General features: G+C 39.2%; 1 protein-coding gene across 4 annotated transcripts in view; it reads left to right on the forward strand.

Annotated features, from left to right (window-relative positions):
• The window catches only part of MOCOS (molybdenum cofactor sulfurase), a 214560-nt gene that overhangs the window by 75461 nt on the left and 120354 nt on the right, over positions 1-18745 (forward strand). For all 4 annotated transcript variants that reach the window (XR_007630146.1, XR_007630147.1, XM_050326370.1 and 1 more), the window contains exon 4: positions 9359-9997. Coding sequence is in view for 2 of the 4 variants with exons in the window: in XM_050326370.1 (XP_050182327.1) it covers positions 9359-9997 (639 nt within the window). In the remaining 2 variants the exon portion in view is untranslated. The remainder of the gene's footprint in view (positions 1-9358; positions 9998-18745) is intronic.

Consider the following 18745-nt stretch of genomic DNA (forward strand, 5'->3'; position numbering starts at 1 on the left):
TCTCCTACTGCCTTTTAAACCTTAGTCCCAGGCAGTACCACCCCAAAAAGACTAAATAAGTAATGGAAGACTCATATGTCTGTGCTGGACTTGTGCACCACAGAATAAGCCTAACTTGGCTGGATAGTATGAGAACTGCTGGGTTATGCTTTTGAAGCTGCACTTCATTTCTCACACTTTACAGTCTAAAATACCAGGCAACATGCAAGTAACACAAACTTACTTTGTAGCAAATCCATTTTGTAAATGGGTCGTGGACAGTTAGTGGTTGTCACAGGTCCATTCTCTGGTACCTAGAGGGAAAAGAGATTGACTAGAGTCATAGTGTCTGGGGTATGTGACACACCCTTTCAGGAAAAAATTGTTGTAATTTTTTAAATGGTTGCGAAACCACTGCAAAAGAAAAAAAAAGCCACCATAGCTAAAGAGATCACAGAAGCACACACTTTAAAGGCCAAATCTGATCTAGAACAAATTCTATTAAATAAAAATTAATAAAAGAATAATGTTTAAAAAAGATTGGAAGTAATGATATGGTATTAATAAAAAAAGCTAGCTTATGTAGTTTTTTTAACACCCTAAAAAATATTTAATTTCTTGTCTGATGTTACTTAAAAGATTAACTGCTGTAAAAACTTTAGATTGTGGAACCATCAGCACACATAGGTGTGCTTTTTTTTATTTTTTTTTTTTTTCCTGAAACAGCCTTTACAAGTTTATACTTGTTATGCTGCTGGAAAATAGCCAGCTGTTATGCTCCACTTTCCAAGAACTGGAAAACAAAGTGTGGTAACTTTTGACCAGTTACAAGCAAATATCTCTGGGGCAGGTAGACAGGCCTCATGCCAAGGATGCTTGCTGACATTAGCAGCATTAATTAGATACTGAGTCTCCCCAGCAGGAGCTCAGGACACATCGAAAGGTTAGAGATGAGGACTTACTAAGTAAGACTGGGAAGAAGAATGGATGTGCTCCAAAAATGCTGAGGTTAAGCTGGATAAGCATAGCTGTGTATGGTGCACAAGGCATTTAGGTACCTTTGACACACAGTGGAAGAAATTGGACGTGTCCTAGGTAAGACATCTCAGCCTGAAGTAGATCCCTAGGTTAGGTCAGATGAGCTTCTTGCTGTAGAGTGTCCAGCTTTTGTGTGACTCTAAAAGGTTTTATGCTCTGATGTCCACAGTGTACATGTCTTACAGTGATATGAATTTCCATACACACACTCTTTAATTTGTTGATGTAGCCTGTGAATAGGATACTGAACCTATTAATGGTAGAAATGATACCTCTGGCTGGCACTGTGCTGTCTTAAGTGTTCACCATCAAAGAGAATTTTGTTGCATTCTTTTTTGTTGAAGATAATTTTGTTTCTGCTCAGGGGATGCCTAAATATAAAATTTGTGATCTGTGCCAGGTATGAGGAATTTGGAAAGGGAAAATACAGTGACCTTAGTTGTTTGGTGTAACTTATGAAGAAAATACTGTATTGGAAACATCTCATGCTGAAGTTGCCTAGACAGCAACTGAGGCGACATGCTAGGCCATGTACAAAATCTTCTTATGTTTGGTTATATCTCTGTTTCCTCATACTGACTCCTAAGATTTGCTACATAAATAGTTTGAATTCTAATACGTTAATGATTTAAAAACTGATTCATATTAATTTGTAGTTTTTCTATTTGGTAATTAGTTTGTGCATATAATGTCTTGGAATGATTTGTTCAGGAGTTATTTGTTTATGGCTAGTCCACCTTAAATGGTTGCCTGAAATATGGGTGATTTTTTCCATTTCCTTCCTGGTTAACTTGACTAGCAAGTGGTGAATTTTCATTTGAAGAACGTATGGTATAAATTTGAGGAGCCATTTGTGTCCTAATTACTGAAAATACTAGGTTTCAGGGGTGTTTTTACAAATCTTTGGCAGTTGTTCAAGAACTGGAGTAAACAGATCTGGCTGAACTTACTCAGAAAAAATATCCACAAAGTGGTTTTAAAACCATGTAGCTATTGATCTTCCTTCTCTACACAGAAAAATAACATTTAATTTCAAAGAAAACAGTTACCATGGGGTTTCTGCCACATCTAGAAAGTTATAGGTGTTAGATGCTTCTGTCGGTGAGAGGACTTATAGTTGTGTGCTAGAACAAACTGTACAAACAGGTAGCCTGTAGATTTTATGAGTCCTTCCAACTGCTTTGCTCTTCTGATTATATGTGGTGCCATAATACCACCCTTATTTATAGTTTGCTCTCTCAGTGTGCCGGGTGTGACACTGAACTCCTTCTGGATGTGCACTTTGTAATGAGTAATGAGGGTCAACGCCTCTCAGTCAGGGTGTGTGCATCTCATAGGCTTTGTTCATCAAGGCATCTTTTCCTACAGAAAACCATTTTGTGGCCATTAAAGAGCTCCTGCTCTTCTAAAGCTGTTATGTGAGGGAAACTCCAGGCATTCCGCTGTGCTACTAGCTTTGCAGAATTGAGGAGGGTTTTCTTTGTGATACCGTCTGTGACTCTTCATGAGCAAACAGGTATTTCCACAGTGTCTCCAGAGAACTGGACAGGAGAACAAATGTAATGGATTAAAATGCTTCAATTCAGGTGGCTAAGCATGAATGACTGAGGGAGGTAATACTTGAAAATAGAAAGGAGGGATTTTTCCATCACCTACCTATGCCAAGTGGAGCTTATGAGCTGCATTCCAGCTAATCATTTATTTTGCATCCACAGAGCAAGTAAACAACAGTCATGTCAATGTGTGAGATCCTAATCACTCTTATGCAAGCAGTAGTGGGAAAAAACCAGGTTCAGAATGAGTGCCTTTCAAGTAACATGGTCAGAAAAGAAGTTTATGTGTATGGAACTAGCGAGGATAAATAGGGTGGTGTGCAGCTATTTCACAGGAAACTTTGAGGGAGAACTGTGAAGTGCTCTTCCTCATGCAGGTATTAATCCATGGGCAAATCCTTCAATTTGATGGACTTCCACTGGATTAGCTGCACAGGTTGCAGAGATGATATGGTATAGATTTCTGTTGAAAACATTTCTTCAAGAAAATGAAAAAAACAAAATCTAAAATTGTACAAGGTCTTTTTTCATTAAATGAATGTTTTGCTGGAGGAAAACAGATTTGGTAGATTTTTTTTCATGCTTAAATATATTTGATTTTTTAAAATATTTATAGATTTCAGTTTTCTATTATTTAGATTGTGAATTGACAATGAGAATATAACTTGATGCTGCGACACACTGGATTGAATGGACCTTTCTTTACAAAATAAGATACAAGATATCTTCTACCCAGAAGGCTTGTCTTTTTAGTTTGTTAAACCAGAGCATTCCCTCATGGATATAGCTGTAAGCTGTCACTTCTGTCAGCAACAGAAGTTAAAGAAATTTGGGTTGTATGTTAAGAAGTGTATCCTTTTTTATGGTATCCTACTACCCTTGAATGAGGGTAGTCACATCTTCTGTTCCTTTTTTCTCCATATACATAGAGGGAAAAACATGTGCAGAAGAACTGCTGCTGCACATGAAGTTAAGCCTAAAATCGTGGTGTGGGTCCTGCTGCCTGTAATAGCCACAACAGTTTACAAGACACTAAGAACCCTCGCTGAAGTTGGTGGGAGTTTTTCAATTGACTGTTTTGATAGCTGGTGCTGACCCTTAATTAATAAAGGGGGAAGTTTAAAATGCTCTTATCCAGAAATGTGGATGCAGCCACTGTCTATACTTGTCACTTACACTTGTGTGTGGAAAGGATTAAAATGCCAGATATGAAATTTAAATTAAAAAACTCCAACCAAACACAGTATTTTCTGTCTCAGAAGTAATTTTTTAAATTGTCATTCTTACAAAACCTATTAATTAAACAACATATTTAGATCTTTTCAGTACTTTTTATAGAGCACAAAACATTGTGATGGCATTTCTGAGGCCCAAGGTAAACATCTCTCAATACAAGTCCAAAATGTATTTGTGCTTCTGGGTAGCATGACACTGGAAAAATGTTATAATGAAAAGTATTTTTTAGATGTAAATGTGCACCTGTAGAGTTTCCTTTATAAAGTGCTACCTAAACTTGTACTGTTGAATAGCTATAGATGACTATGCTCCTGTCTTCAAATCTGAATCCCTTGTTACAATGACAACATGTACACTTTCATAAGAGTTCTTTCAGATAGATCAGCTACTAACTAGAAAATCATTGTATTGACAATATTTATGAAAACTCACGCACAGTCTAAATAAAAATGTGAATACAAATATAAAACATGTAAATCACAAACTCCTTGGTCATATTTTGATTTTGTCAACTAGAAATTGAAATGTTTGCACCAATTGGAATCAAAGCGTAGAGGGCAACAAAACTAGCAATATAAGTTGCTCTTCAGCTTTTTAGAGCTGTTTGCAAAATGGTAGATTTGAATAGAGAGAAATTGATATAAAACGTATTTTAGAAGTGTTTAAAGCTTAGCGACATGAAAGAAAAGCCATGTCAATCAGCTGAATTTCGGGAGGCTATAATGGAAATGGTATAGTATGTAGTATGTAGTATGCCTGTGGAGCCCCTGGTGGTCTAGTGGTAAAGGCGCGGCGCTATCACCGCCGAGACCCGGGTTCGATTCCCGGTCAGGGCCACTCCTGGGCAGGTGGAGCTCGTTAGCCCTTAAAGGCAACCCACCTACGTCCTAAGGACCTCGCTGCCACCGTCCAAGCTCGCTTGGCCCCGGCAGATGAACCTTAGGATTAAAGGGTGGGCTCAGTTCCGCGCACACTGTGTCTCACCTAAAAAATCCAACGCGCAGGCTGGAAGGTGTAAAGACCTTCCCCGGATCTTCGCTCGCGAAGACTGGCCATTATAGTATGCCTATGTTTCTGGGAGCACTGCTACTGATCTGCTGCTGAAAGCTACAAAGATCTGGGGATGAGGAGGAACATGGGGTTTCTTGCACGAGGTAATGGCAGCCAGGTAGCAGCTTTGGAGGGCATCCCTTTCATCTAACACTGTCCCTAAGACAGCTGAACAAATAGTAGCCCTTACCTTCTGCAGAGCTGCCAGTGGCACTGTGGAGTGATAGTTCTAATTAAACTATTAATTCAGGCTGGTGGATTAAGTAAGTTAGATAATATGACTACTCCCTCAAAATATATGGCTCAGTTACAGAAATCTTTAAATATAAAGGCCATTATTAATTGTGTATTAAGTGTATAAAATGATGCCAGCAGGCTTGGTTAGGTTCAAAATAATTGACTTTCCCTGCCAGTGTTTACTTCAGAGTGGAAAGGCATTTTGGCTCAACTGTTGTTATAAAGATACAGAAGTCTTATGGCAACTTTTTAAAGTTATTAAACACCAGCTAACAGCGAGGTCTCAGAATATAAGCATTCATGGGGAAGTGTGGCCAAGTGTGGGCATTTTCAGTCACTTCTCTCTGGACAAGCTTCATTGTCTATGTGTGATCCGTAAGTTCCTGGGGAGAAGAGGTGTCCAGTCATGGTGGGTCTTCATGTACTGCAAAGCTGGAGCATGCAGCTTCCTCCCCCACCTTGCCAACCTGAAAGAAAAGTACTGGGTCAAGTTTCTCAGCCTTCTGCCATCTTCCAAGTGAAGGCACAGTTGTAACAATATGTTTAATGAAACAATTACCCTCTTAGTGGTTTCTTCCAAAGAGTCAGTTGTGAAAAGTGGAAATTTGTAATACTATAAAATGCCTCTGCTGCTTGCAGCTGTGAGCTATAACAGATCAAGTTATCAGTTTTCTACCACAAGTCTTTAGTCCTATTGCCAACAACGACCTTATATGTGGCTATAAATCTTGCCGGAGTGTAACTGCATTTCACTGTAATGGGGTATGTCTTACACGCAGACAGACAGCATTAGGAATTCTGTGTGTTATAGCCAGTGCTTCCCAATATTCATGTCAAAACAGAGGATGTCGTACTGTAGGCTGCAAAAGTCATTGAGACGTATTGCAGTTTTCTGTCCCTAGGTACTCTGATTTTATCATGGCGGTGCTGCTCTAGTTCAGGAATTTTTTGGTATTCATTTTATAAACCTTATTCTGAGGTGCTTGCAGCTTTTCTGCTCTGCATGTCAGATGCCATTGTGGAGGAGGAAATTTCCTGAACTCAGTTGCTATTGCTATCTATTTATTTTCTCTTTTTTTGAGGTTAGAAATAGTTCAGTCGAAATGTGAATCTGTCTTTAAAACTCACACCTTTTTTGCAAGCATTGGAGTCATAGCAATTTTATAAGGAATTTGGAGACCCAAAATACAATAAGTACCTAATTTGTGTCACAAAAGAATCTATTTCCTATATAAGTTAATTAGAAATATAACTTGGTTGTTTCTCTAGATATAGGAACTTAAATGACTTGGGGAAAAAAAAGGCTCCAATTTTTTGGACTCTTCTGAAAATTTAACCCTAAAGCTTGATTTTTTTCATGTGAAAGCCTGTTTCTGGTACTGAGTTAAACAGAGAAATACATGAGTGTTGTGTCATGGATTTTATTCCAGAACTGTTCAGCTATTTCTGAATTTGAAATAATTAAAACTAAATATAGTTAGAACACCAGTAAGCTTTGTCTCAATTATGAATTAAACAGAGCTGTCACTATTTGTGAGCCTAAACAACCCAAAATAGTATTTATTGTCTTGTAAAACTGAAAATGTTTGATGTAAGTACTCACTCGCTCTCATATTCATGGTTGGGCAACAGCATCCCATTATTAAATTCCATTCCACCATTCCTGCATCTCGTCTGTATTCAGTTTACAGTGTCTTTTTGTGTATAATTCCTATGGAGAACTGCAGGTTGTTATTCTTGAGCAAAATCTGGCATTTTACCTAGGTGTGACTCACCTCCCACTGAGCCTGTGTGGCACAAGGAGTCTGACTGGGGAGGAGAGCGGAGAAGTCGTAGAGAGTAAAAGAGGAGCAGACTTGATAATAGTCTTCAGTGTACTTTTTGTTACTGCTCCTGTCAGCTCGCTCCTATGAAAACATGTAGAGTATTAAGAATTTGCCCCTATCACCAAGTTTTTTAACTGGAAAGGTATTATATGTGTGCATATACATGTGAATACATAACTTACCCTAGTACTCACAGAGATAAACACATAGAAAGTTGGATATCTTATTGTTGTTGTTCATTTTTCTTGAAATTGCACAACTTTTTTGTAATTTTGTTTATATCAGTGTATGACTGTGGAGCATACAAAAATAAGTCACATCATATAATACATACAAAATTATGTCCATAATCACAAAGACCCAACCTCCATAATAACCTACTTTCCATCATTCCTTTCCCCTAGAAACAAAAGCTCTCCTGCTCTCCTTGAAGAAGAAATTAGGACTCTTGCTTTCTCTGCTTTCCACCTTACCTGTATCTAGGTGAATGCAAAGACCGAATAAGAAAGGCTGAATGATATCAGGACTGAAATTCAAGGCAGGGTTCAGAGTGGTAACCCTACAGCTATCTTGTCTTCAACAGAGGCCACTGCCTGGGTTGAGTGTTTCAGATTCCTTTAGTCAGGTGTCCCATATGACACATACTCATGCTTCAAGCTGTAATTCAGGTGGTGGAGGGAAAGGCTGTACAGCTCGCTGCAGGGAAAGGGGTAGTGATTCAGTGACCACAGAGAGAGCAAGTCACAGGGACGAATAGGGCAGGCTGGCAAGTTCAGTACCCGATGCCAAAACTTCTGTGATCATTCCTGTCTTTATCCCTAAGAGGGTTTCTAAAGTCTAGTGGAAAACTTTGGTTTTTGTGAACGCAGTCTTTAAAAGTTATGTCTGGAGCTGTGAATGCTTGCAGCAACTGTCCCCTGGCAGATCTATTTCAGAAAGATCCTTATGAATTCTTTCAAATAGTTTCTCAGAATGTCTAAAGCCTAAATCCATGACCTGCTCCTTCGTCAAAGCTGCAATTTTTTCTTCATTTCCAGAAGACATAAAATAACATTTGCATCAGTTTTCAAAAGTACAAGTTCTGAAGAAAATCAGTGTGGGCCTTGGAATCCATCTGTTGCATCCTGTACTTCCCAGAACTATAACAGTCTTCTTCAACCAAGAAAAGTACTAATAATATAATTTCAGCAGGCCTTTGCAGGGTGTTTTTTTAGTGCAAAGTGTCAAAGTCATTGCAGTTGTTTCTTTTCTAGTGTTTAGTATTTGACTACCACACCCACCACCCAGCTCTGACAGCCTTTGCCTGTAGCATTTGTGTTTCAGACTGGACACAGTCTGAAAATTTTAAAATGTCTTAAAATCTCTAAAATTATAAGGAATTTCACTGCTGTCTTATGTTTCAGGATTCTTAGCTTGAATTTGTCACATAACCTTTTGTACAACTTACGTTTAAATGAACCTGTGTCTTCATTTTCTGTCTGTTCTAGTAAGGGAATAACCTGTTATACAAAACATGCAAACTTTTAATGCTACACTTTGGGAACCAGTGTTCACAGACTCTCCAAATGCTGGTCTGTACCTTGGAATTACACAGATCAGAATGCCAGCTGCTTGGAGGGGATTTCTGAGCTGCAACATGTATGCTCTGGTTCAATTTTGTTTGCTCTGCTCTGTGCACTGAAGATGATGTCTCTCAGATGTTTGTTACATTTCCTGTTTTATAAATGTTAATTCAGAGAAAGTTCATCAGGTGAAAAAATGTAAGAAAGGTGATTGAATTGAAGCTATTCCTCAGCCTCTGAAAAGACCCATTTTGCACACTGCAAAACACTAATAGGTGCACAAGCTAGCATGGGTACCAAAAGGTGCATTAAATGGTGTTCACAAAAGGTAGTTTAGAGCCAACAAGCCGACATGGCTCAAGAGACCAGTTTGCTTTTCATAGTCTGGCTCATTGGAAGACATTAGACTGCTTCTGGCTTAAGCTATCTTTGTGGACTACAGAGATTACAGCCTTAAGTGCATAAGGCACATGGAAAGCCTATGTTGCTCCTTGCTGCCTTCCTTTTCTATTGTTAATAATATAAGCAAGGAGCAAAACTGTATGCTAAAGTTTCCCAGTTGAATACTGTGACCCTTAATTTGGATGCCCACTATTTAAGTAGGTTATTTTAACTGAAACATATTCTGTCAGATCTAAATACTTGTTAAACAGAAACCCCCAATAGTTTGCAAATAGAACAAGTCTCTCTCATGGACAAAATTATTTGGGTTCTCCTTTTGAAGTTTATTGTGCTATTTGACAAAACCTGTCTACTTCTGTTCATGTTGCGTGTCAGAGTAGAAGAATTTATGCTGAGGAAAACCAAAATATATCACACAGCAATAAAAGAGAAAAATCAGAAAATAAATGGATCTTTTTCTTTTTTCATTTTTCAGAATATTGCAACACTTTCACACTACTGCTGAAGATTACACCATCATTTTCACATCTGGATGCACAGCTGCGCTTAAACTGGTAGCAGAATCATTCCCTTGGATACCTGAAGGCACAAAGCAACCCAGCAGTCGATTTTGTTACTTAACTGACAGCCACACATCTGTGGTGGGTATGAGGGGAATAACTGCCTCAATGAATGTCTTGTCTGTTCCAGTAACACCACAAGAAGTCTTGTTAGCAGAAAGCAGGTTACCAGCTGAAGAACAAAACTGCATGACACCTCATCTTTTCTCTTACCCAGCTCAGAGCAATTTTTCTGGTACCAAATATCCCCTTTCATGGATACAGGACGTAAAATCTGGAAAACTCTGCCCCATCAAAGCACCAGGGAAGTGGTTTGTTCTACTCGATGCAGCTTCATACGTGAGCAGTTCTCCATTAGACCTGGGAGTTCATCAAGCTGACTTTATCCCCATCTCATTCTATAAAATCTTTGGTTTCCCAACTGGTTTAGGAGCATTATTGGTAAACAACCGGATTGCTCCCCTCTTGAGGAAAACCTATTTTGGAGGTGGAACTGCAGCTGCCTACCTCGCAGGAGAAGATTTTTATTTCCCAAGGAAATCAATATCAGAAAGGTAAGGCTTTGTTTAACAAAACAGGTTTTTTTGCTGATACTGTTTGCATCAGACAAAAATCTTAGGCTTAGTGTATGCACTGGACTGTGACATCTGTGCTTTTTATGCAGTTGGATAGGTATTTCACATCTCATTCAGTTTGTCTTAGTATTCTTCTTTCCTGTCTAAAGAACATCATCTGAAACATCTGCCTTCCTCTCCTGATCTAGTTTGTTACAACTTGTAAAAATATAAGGCTTCATACAGTGACATAAGGGTAAGTCCATGCATTTTTTAGTTTGTATTTAAGGCCCCTCAGTGGAAACTTGATTTGTTTTTGAAACTCTGCACCCAAAGCAGCCAGGCCAAGGTTGATCATAGAGTGTAACGACCCTCAGTGAAACTGCAAGGTAAGGACTATTTATTTCCCTGGAAAAGTGGCATGCTTTACTCTCAAGAGAAACATTATCAGAATAACACGTGCAGTGTTGTTGTCTATAACAAACATTTGTGGTGCTCTTATTCCCTGAATGGGGTTTTGAAGAAACTGTGAAGCTCTCCTACAGAAAATAAAGGACACCCTACAGGAGGTCAAACATACATACATAAGGAAATGCAGGGCAATGGATTAGTTTCCCCAGTCCCTTAACACCATGAAGTGCCACTCATAGTGATATTTGGTTTGTCTGCCTCTCTCCACCTCTCTCCTTCATGCCAGCAACAACTTATATAAATGCAGTCAAGGGTCTTCCTTCCTGTCTCACATTTGCACAAAAAAAAAATGCTAGTGATTGGCATTTAATCATAGAACAGTTTGGATTTGAAGGGACTTGAAAGACCACCTAGTTCCAAATCCCTACCACGGGCAGGGACATCTTTCACTTGATCAGGTTACTCCGAGCCCCATCCAACCTGGCCTTGAACACTTGCAGGGATGGGGCATCTACAGCTTCTCTGGGCAGCCTTTTCCAGTGCACCATTGCAGTAAAAAAATTCTTCCTTACATTTAATCTAAACCTGTCCTCTTTCAGTTTGAAGCCATTTCTTCTAGTCCTGTCACTGCATGCTCTTGTCAAAAATTCCCTCTGCAGTTCTCTTATGGGCCTCCTTCAGGTACTGTTAGGCTGCTGTAAGTTCTCCCCTGAGCCTTCTCTTCTCCAGGATAAACAACCACAACTCTTTCAGACTGTCTTTGTAGGAGAGGTACTGGAACCCTCTGAACACCTTCATAACCCTCTTCTGGACTCACTTGAATGCTCCACGAACTTCCCATGTTGGGGGCCCCACAGCTGGATGCATTACTCCAGGTAGGGTCTCATGAGAGTGAAGTAGAGGGGAAGAACCACCTCCTTTGACCTTCTGGCCATTCTCTTTTTGATGAAACTGAGGACATGGTTGGCTTTCTGAGCTTCAGGCACACATTGCCAGGTCATGTTGAGCTTCTTGTCAACCAACATGTCCAAATTCTTCTCTCCAGGGCTGCTCTAAATCCTTTCTTCACCACCTGTATTTGTATTTGGGATTGCCCTGACCCACGTGCATGACCTTTTACTTGTCCTTGTTGAACTTCATGAGGTCTGCAAGGCACCAACTCTCAAATCTGTCAAAGTCCCTCTGGATGGAATCCCTTCCCTTTAGTGTGTCAACTGCACATAATTTCCAGGAGAATCTGCTCCATGATCTTTCTGGACACCAAGGTGAGACTGACCAGTTTGTATTTCCCCAGGTCTTTTTTTCCCTTTTTAAAAATGAGGGTTCCATTCAGTGAGAGCTTCTCCGAACTGCTATGACTTCTCAAATACAAAAGAAAGCATCTTAGCTAGTTCCCTGAGGACCCACAGATGCATCTTGTCAGGTCCCATGGACTTGTGCACCTTCAGGTTCCTTAGATGGTCTCAAACCTGATCATTTCCTACCATGGTCCCTGCCTTTCCTGTCTGTGACTTCCGTTGTGTGGCTGGAGCACTTGCTGGTGAAGACAGAGGCAAAAAAGTCATCGAGTACTTCAGCCTTCTCCATATGCAGAGTAACCAGATGTCCCGTTTCCTTCTGGAGAGGGCCTACATTTTCCCTAGTCTTCCTTTTACTACTGGTGTACCTACAACTTTTCCTGTTGCCTTTGATGTCCCTTTCCAGATTTAATTCTATCAGAGTTTTGGCTTTCCTAACCTGATCCCTAGCAGTTCAGACAATCTCTCTGTGTTCCTTCCAGGCTACCTGTTCTTGCCTGCAGCCCCTGTAGGCTTCCTTTGTATGTTTGAGTTTGTCCAGAGGCTCTTTGTTCATCCATGCAGGTCTCCTGGCATTTTTATCTGACTTCCTCTTTGTTGAGATGCATCCCTTCTAGGCTTGGAATAAGTGATCCTTGAATCTTAATCAGCTCTCTTGGGCCCCTCTTCCTTCCAGACCTTTAATCCATAGTACTGAAACAAGTATTGCATATACACATATATATAACACTACAAATTTATACATATTAAATTAATATATGTTTGTATTTATATATATGTATGCACAAATATATATTTGTATAAAATATCTCCTTTCAATTGTTTATGGATGTGTATTCAGAAGCACAATGTCCTGCATCTCCCATGATGTAAATGTCTGACCTTTCACTGCATATTTAATGAAAAACGATACTTCACGTGTTTGCACCTCCTCTAGGTGTGTGCTCTTAATGCTGCTGTGGTGTTTTGGTTCTGGACTGGTAAATGCAGAGGCTGGCCATGTTCAGGTGGCTCTTGCCATATGAAGGCCATGCATTGATTCAGAATTGCAGAATTGCAGAGGATGTCCAGTTAATATTTTAATTTTGAAATAAAAACAACAGAGAAACATTGACATTCTGCCCTCTGTCTCTGATCTTTCAAACCAAAAAGGCTTTGAAGTGTAGCACTCACCGAAAGTCAGGATGAAGGAGCACAGAAATCATGGGATCCCAGGGTCCTCCTGCATTACCTACACGCCGAGGAGAAAAACAGCTTTAATTTGACCTGGGTAGCTCTAACTTATGAGCAGCTTTTCTATAGAAAAGTGATATACAACTCCTAAGATTGCATAGCAGATAAAAATATCTGAAATGTGGTTTAGATCTGAATTCTGCTGTTATACTTTTTTTAATTAACAGGGGAAAGGTATTTGGGAACATTGAAGGGTATTCTGGTATCTTTTTTAAAAGTTCTCAGAGGTTGATCAATTATAAACCTTTCAGGTATTTGAGGCTCATACTGCTTTAAGGGCATTTTTTTGCTGAGTTACAAGAAGGGCCTACTTTAACCTTCTTCTACTACAGAGTTATAAACAAAAGAATTTGATTTCTAAATCAGGCAGGGTACAGAGTGTCTCATCTTGATATGAGGGATACTAACTAAAATAATCATATCTGACAGCTGGATACTAGTTCGTGTTAGACACCTAAGTGTCACTTAGGCAGTCTGAGTCATTGTTCATAGGTCAATATTTATATTTGGCCTCATCTAATCCTTTGGTTGTTATTTGAAAACCTAATATTTAAAAGTTCATGTTTAGAGCATCACCAATGCTGTCCCTAATCCATAGAGAACTGGAGAGGCTTGAAGTTTTCAAAGATAGGTAAGGAATGACCTTTTTTTTTAACTTTCTTGAAAAAAATAAACATGTTGCATTGACATTCTCAGTCAATGTACTCCAAGCTATATCATCCAATATTTTTTCTTTCAGCTGCTATGGGTTTGCCTTATTATGTTTTTTCAAGTGTTTTTCTGGTAATAAAATATAGAGACAGAGAAGTTAGGAACAGGACTACTACACTTCAAATGAAATGCCAGATCACCGTGGCCAAAGCTAATACCTTATCTGAGGGCCATGTTTCCATTTCTTTGCTAGCGACTGAAACACCTGGATCATTATTTCTCATACAAACAGCAACTCTAGTCAGGTTTTATCCTTGTCAAATTGGAGTAAGGACCCTCCATCCTTGGAAGTATTCAAACACAACTGAAGAGGAACCTGAGCAACCTACTCCAGCTGGACATGCTTTAGGCAGGAAGTGGGATTTGAGATTCCCAGGGGTCCTTTCCAGCCTCTGTAAATGATTTTGTGCAGCTCTGCTGAGCTCCATCTGCATTCTCTCTTCAAGCATTTCTTTGTGATTCCAAAAGGTTTTATTCTTTTTTTTTTTTTTAAATCTTGTTTACACTCTGTGATAACCACTCAGATTGAATACACTGAAACATGTTATTTCATGTGGTAATTCATAAGAAACTTGAATTCTAGCGAATGTCATTGGAAAAGTGGATTTGAATATGTGTATCTGAGTACCATTAGCAGAAGGTATTTCCCATTCACACATAATCTAAGAGCAATGTACTAAGGAAACAGCTTTTTCTAAGTCAAGGTGAAGCTTGAGGGGAGATATGTAACGAGAGGTTGTTTATTCATCTTTATTTCTCAGGATGTCAGAATGGTTACCTTTTTTCTTAATGGATACAGCTTTTGCTAGTGTTTCTTGTACTTTATTTTGTTGCTTTTGCTATATAAATTATTGTATCACAGTCCCTTTTTTACATTTCTTTATTACTCTTAAATCACTTCAACATTTTCCCATTTCATGTCAGTAGCCAGTCTTCCTATCCCAACTTTTAAAATCATGTTTATTATATTTTCATCCTTATATCAAGCAGCTTGACAAGTTATTATTATCATTCACAAATCTAGCCTCATTTCCAATGTTTTTTTTTCTGCACAGCATGAGATAATAAAATAATATGATTATGTATAGCAAGAATTCAATGATAAAATATTCATCATCTGCCCTATTTTTCTTTTGTGTCTTTGAGAACTCTTCAGAATCTGATCATCCCAGAATTTATGACTAAGGGAAAAGGAGCTGTTGTGTTATCTGTAAATTGGATATCTGCATCTTAGTCTACCAGTGTGAAATATCTAGTGCATTAGTTGTTATGTTTTTCATTTCCAAATGTATTTTCAAAAGCTGTGGAAATCCAGATGGCACTATTTTGTCCCTGAGGAGGTTTAGTGGCTCTTGCCTCTGCTTCTTGAATGATTTGACAGTTCTGAAGCCCACACTTTTTTAATCTACGTGCACTGTACTTAACCAAGGCAGGTTTCTTTATTCTTGATGCTGTAGCTAGAAATCACTGGTACAACCCTGCACATGCTTGTGCAGGTATGTCTATAGTGACATGGTTTGGATTCTCAGTTGCATGCTGAGTTTGTGCATGGTGCTGGGAAGGGAAGGGGAGGAAGGAGTGAGAAATGGAGGCAGAAAGGTAAGGATGAATACTAGGATCCCAAAACAAAATTGAGTGTTGAGACAAAATCCTGAGGCTGGATAATGAATATGGAGCAGCTCAAGAATCCTTTGGCAAAAAAGCTGATCTTTGCTTGAAGTTGTCTATTTAGCATGATTGACTGTTTCTGTCAGCATAGAAAGAAAGACAGAATATAGTGACAGGTGCTGGCTTATTCCATAGAAGCTCTTCATAGCTCTGAGAAACCACATAGGGTCTGAACTGTGTTTAGAAGAGCACAGTCTTTAAGTAAAATCACAGGCTTTATGTAAAAGCTCACCCAGTAGTCTAGCATGTATCCATTGGCTTCACACACAAGGACTCTGTGTGTCTGTGATTACTTTAATGTCGTAAGTGGACTTAAATATTAACCTGTCTACTATTACATTTTTTCAGGCATTTTGTTATGCGGCTTCCATGTGTTTGTGATATTTAGAGATCTCCGAACAGGGCCACTTATGGGGGAATTTCCAAATCTGTAAAATTCCTGAACAAACACCCTTTCAAACAGCAGTGATGACTTTCAGATTAGATATTCGGGAAGTGACAGGGGTCTTCATTTAATTTCTAGTTAGTGTTTGCACCATGAGACTGCCTTCTGTGCCTTACAGACCTGTTGCAGCCACTGACAGGAACTTGTAAGCTTGAACAGGGCGAACAAATCTCCTCCTTCCCTTCAGTCCCCAGTGCCCCTGCATCCTGCAGAGATGAGAGGCCAGAGGTCGTTGAGGAGGACTGTGTAGGACTGCTACACAGTTGCTCTTCCTGTCTGAAAGGCAGACAAAGTCCTTTCATTTAACTTATATAACTTTCATTTAACTGATAAAACTTAACTCTGAGAACTTTTACAACTGTTTTTCAAAACAAGAGCTGTGAAAAAATAAAATGGGGCTTTTTTTCATTTCTGAGTAACTATAAGAAGGTTCAAGTAACCCATTATTCTTTTCCTTCTCTGTTGAAGTGGAAGTTTCAGCTGGAAAGCTTCATGCACTCTGTTTTGTTACCTCTCAACACATCCAAGGTGGCAGTTGACATTTGCTATGTTTTTCTACCACTCAGCCAGCTTCTTTAGTGTTTGATGCAAAAGAAAGCTTTTTATTTTTAGTACTGAAGTTGTTCAATGCCCCAAAAACTCAGCATAGTCATAATAAACTGAAAATTGTACATCAGAGACCCAAACAGTATCCTGAGGGTATCACTTTTGATCTTGATTCACCGTGGGATTCACCTTAAATGCTGACTCTGGGATAAACTGGAAGCAGTGCCTCTGATAAATGCTTGTAGAGTGCAACCAGACACTTAAAAAACCCTTTTGCTAACTTGGATTAGTGGGCAGTCACCTGAAGAGAAGCAACAATACAGGTAAAACTTCGAAGAGGCAATTGGCAGAGGTGGTTTCTGTTAGTCAGCCAACTCCACCTCTATTCATTTGTACACTCCTGGAGTGTCTTTGTGCTACACTGCAATCTGCAGTATGGAAATAAATACAGAGGGAGATGTTTTCCTCAGGTAGGAGAGGCAGTGGATCTTGCATGCTTTTTTGAAATGTTCAGCAAAATGAAATTATTAAAAAATAGAAATGCAAAGAATTTTTTAACTGTACTTTGAATTCTTTTACTTGGAAGTAGGAACCAAACTAACCATGTTTCTTCTTTGATTGTCCAAGTTTCATTGAAAGCCAGTAGTAATCATGAGCCTAATGTTAGCCACATGCCCAGTGCAGAGAGGCTCATGTAAATCACATCAAGCACCAGTCTGTATTGTTAGGAAACTCCATCTTAGTATATGGCTGGAACCAAAATATTGATTTATTAAATAAACCTTAAAAACCTTATAAACTTCGAGAGAGCTACAATGCATTCATTTTGTAAAAAGAGAAATGTGAATCTCATTGTAAAATGCATTTTTCTTAAAATATAAAGTGTTTGAGATGCTAACAAGAAAGAAAGGGATTATTTCTTGGTATAAAATAAAGATTTGATTTATACCAAGATTTTATTTTGCCTTTGATCAAATAGAGTAAGAATTTTGCTTGAACCAGGATGTATCTTTGCAGTCATTGTGGCTAAAAAGCTGTCATGACATAGTTTTACCCAAGGGGGTTCTTGTGCTCAAGTTCAGAATCAAACCTTTTCCCAGCCTTTTCCCTAAAACTTCTCTAAAAGGCCTTTTGAATTTCTAGCACCAGCTACTGTGATTCTACAGAATTGGTCCTCTGCTGAGAAATTTATGGCACATTTTTAATTGTGCTTTGTAAATTTTACATCTGTGATCGACTAACCTGTTTGACATATGAGGAAAAATAATGGTAACTTGTTTGGCATAAAAATCACATTTTATTCTTTACCATTTGTACTATGTGTTTAGAGTATCTTGATATTGGATATAAAAGGGTGAGACTGGCTTTTTGACCCAGACTATATTTACAATATGCAAGTCCTGTTCAGTTAATGTTAGGGGATTGATTTACTTGAAAGCGCTGGACTTAAAGCTTTTACTCTCTCATTTTACCTCAGGCAGTTCTTAGTAACAGGAATTGCTGTAAATACTCTATGGCATCGTATATAATTAGTATAATGCTCTTTGTTTGACTCCTGAAGTCTTTGAAACAAAAGCATGAGCTAAGGCAGGCATATGGAAGAGCTGTAACTAGTATCAGGGGGTCAATTTAGATATTTAACATTATTTTAACCTAGTTTTAGTGTGCTCTGAATCTTCTGGCATGTGTGTGTATGTGTTTTAAATAGCCTCCACAGCAATGCTGAAATTGTTCTGAGTTGGCTGCTGAAGCTTTATTGGCTCCTTTGGAGTGAGTTTGATCTGGTTTTCCATGATACAGCCTGAGATGTGCAGAAAGCAACACGTGCTGCCTCCAGACCTGGTCCTGCACAGAGCATATCCTTATTCTGTCATCAGAACCTCCCAAAAAGGAAGAATCCTTCTCACATCTTCCCTCCTTCCCCAGGAGGAGGGCTCTCTCTAACCTTTTGGGGAGCGCTGGGAAAGGAGGTTGGGGGTGCTGGGGTGGAGAGGTGTTTCCATGCTCCTTCCTTGTTCTCTAGTAGCTCTGCTGCTCAAGCAGCGGAAAGAGTTGTAAGAAGGTCGTCAGGGCAGGAAGTGACCGTGACAAGGTGTTTATATTTTCCACTTGGAGATTTTTGTAAAAGCATGGGATAATGTAAGCACGAGAAAGGCATGAACTAATAGAAATAAGAAAAAGCAGAATGGAAATGGCAAGAATGGAGGAAAAGTTGAAACAACATCAGTAAGGGTGGCAGCGCCAAGCCCCAGATAGAGTGATGTGAGGTTGCTTCTGTGAGGGTGGCAGCTCTGCGTGGAGAGAGTCAGGTATGCCTCATCCACATGAGGGGAGGTCCTTCAGGAAGGATGGGGACATTAGGAGCAGGCGGGGAAATAAGTTAAATATGGCTCAAGGTCTCTGCCTCTTCATGTGTCTCTGACCTGCAAATGAGTA

The sequence above is a fragment of the Myiozetetes cayanensis genome, unplaced genomic scaffold (genome assembly GCF_022539395.1).
Source record: "Myiozetetes cayanensis isolate MyiCay16 unplaced genomic scaffold, myiCay2020 scf1, whole genome shotgun sequence".
In the NCBI taxonomy this organism is placed as follows: Eukaryota; Metazoa; Chordata; class Aves; order Passeriformes; family Tyrannidae; genus Myiozetetes; species Myiozetetes cayanensis.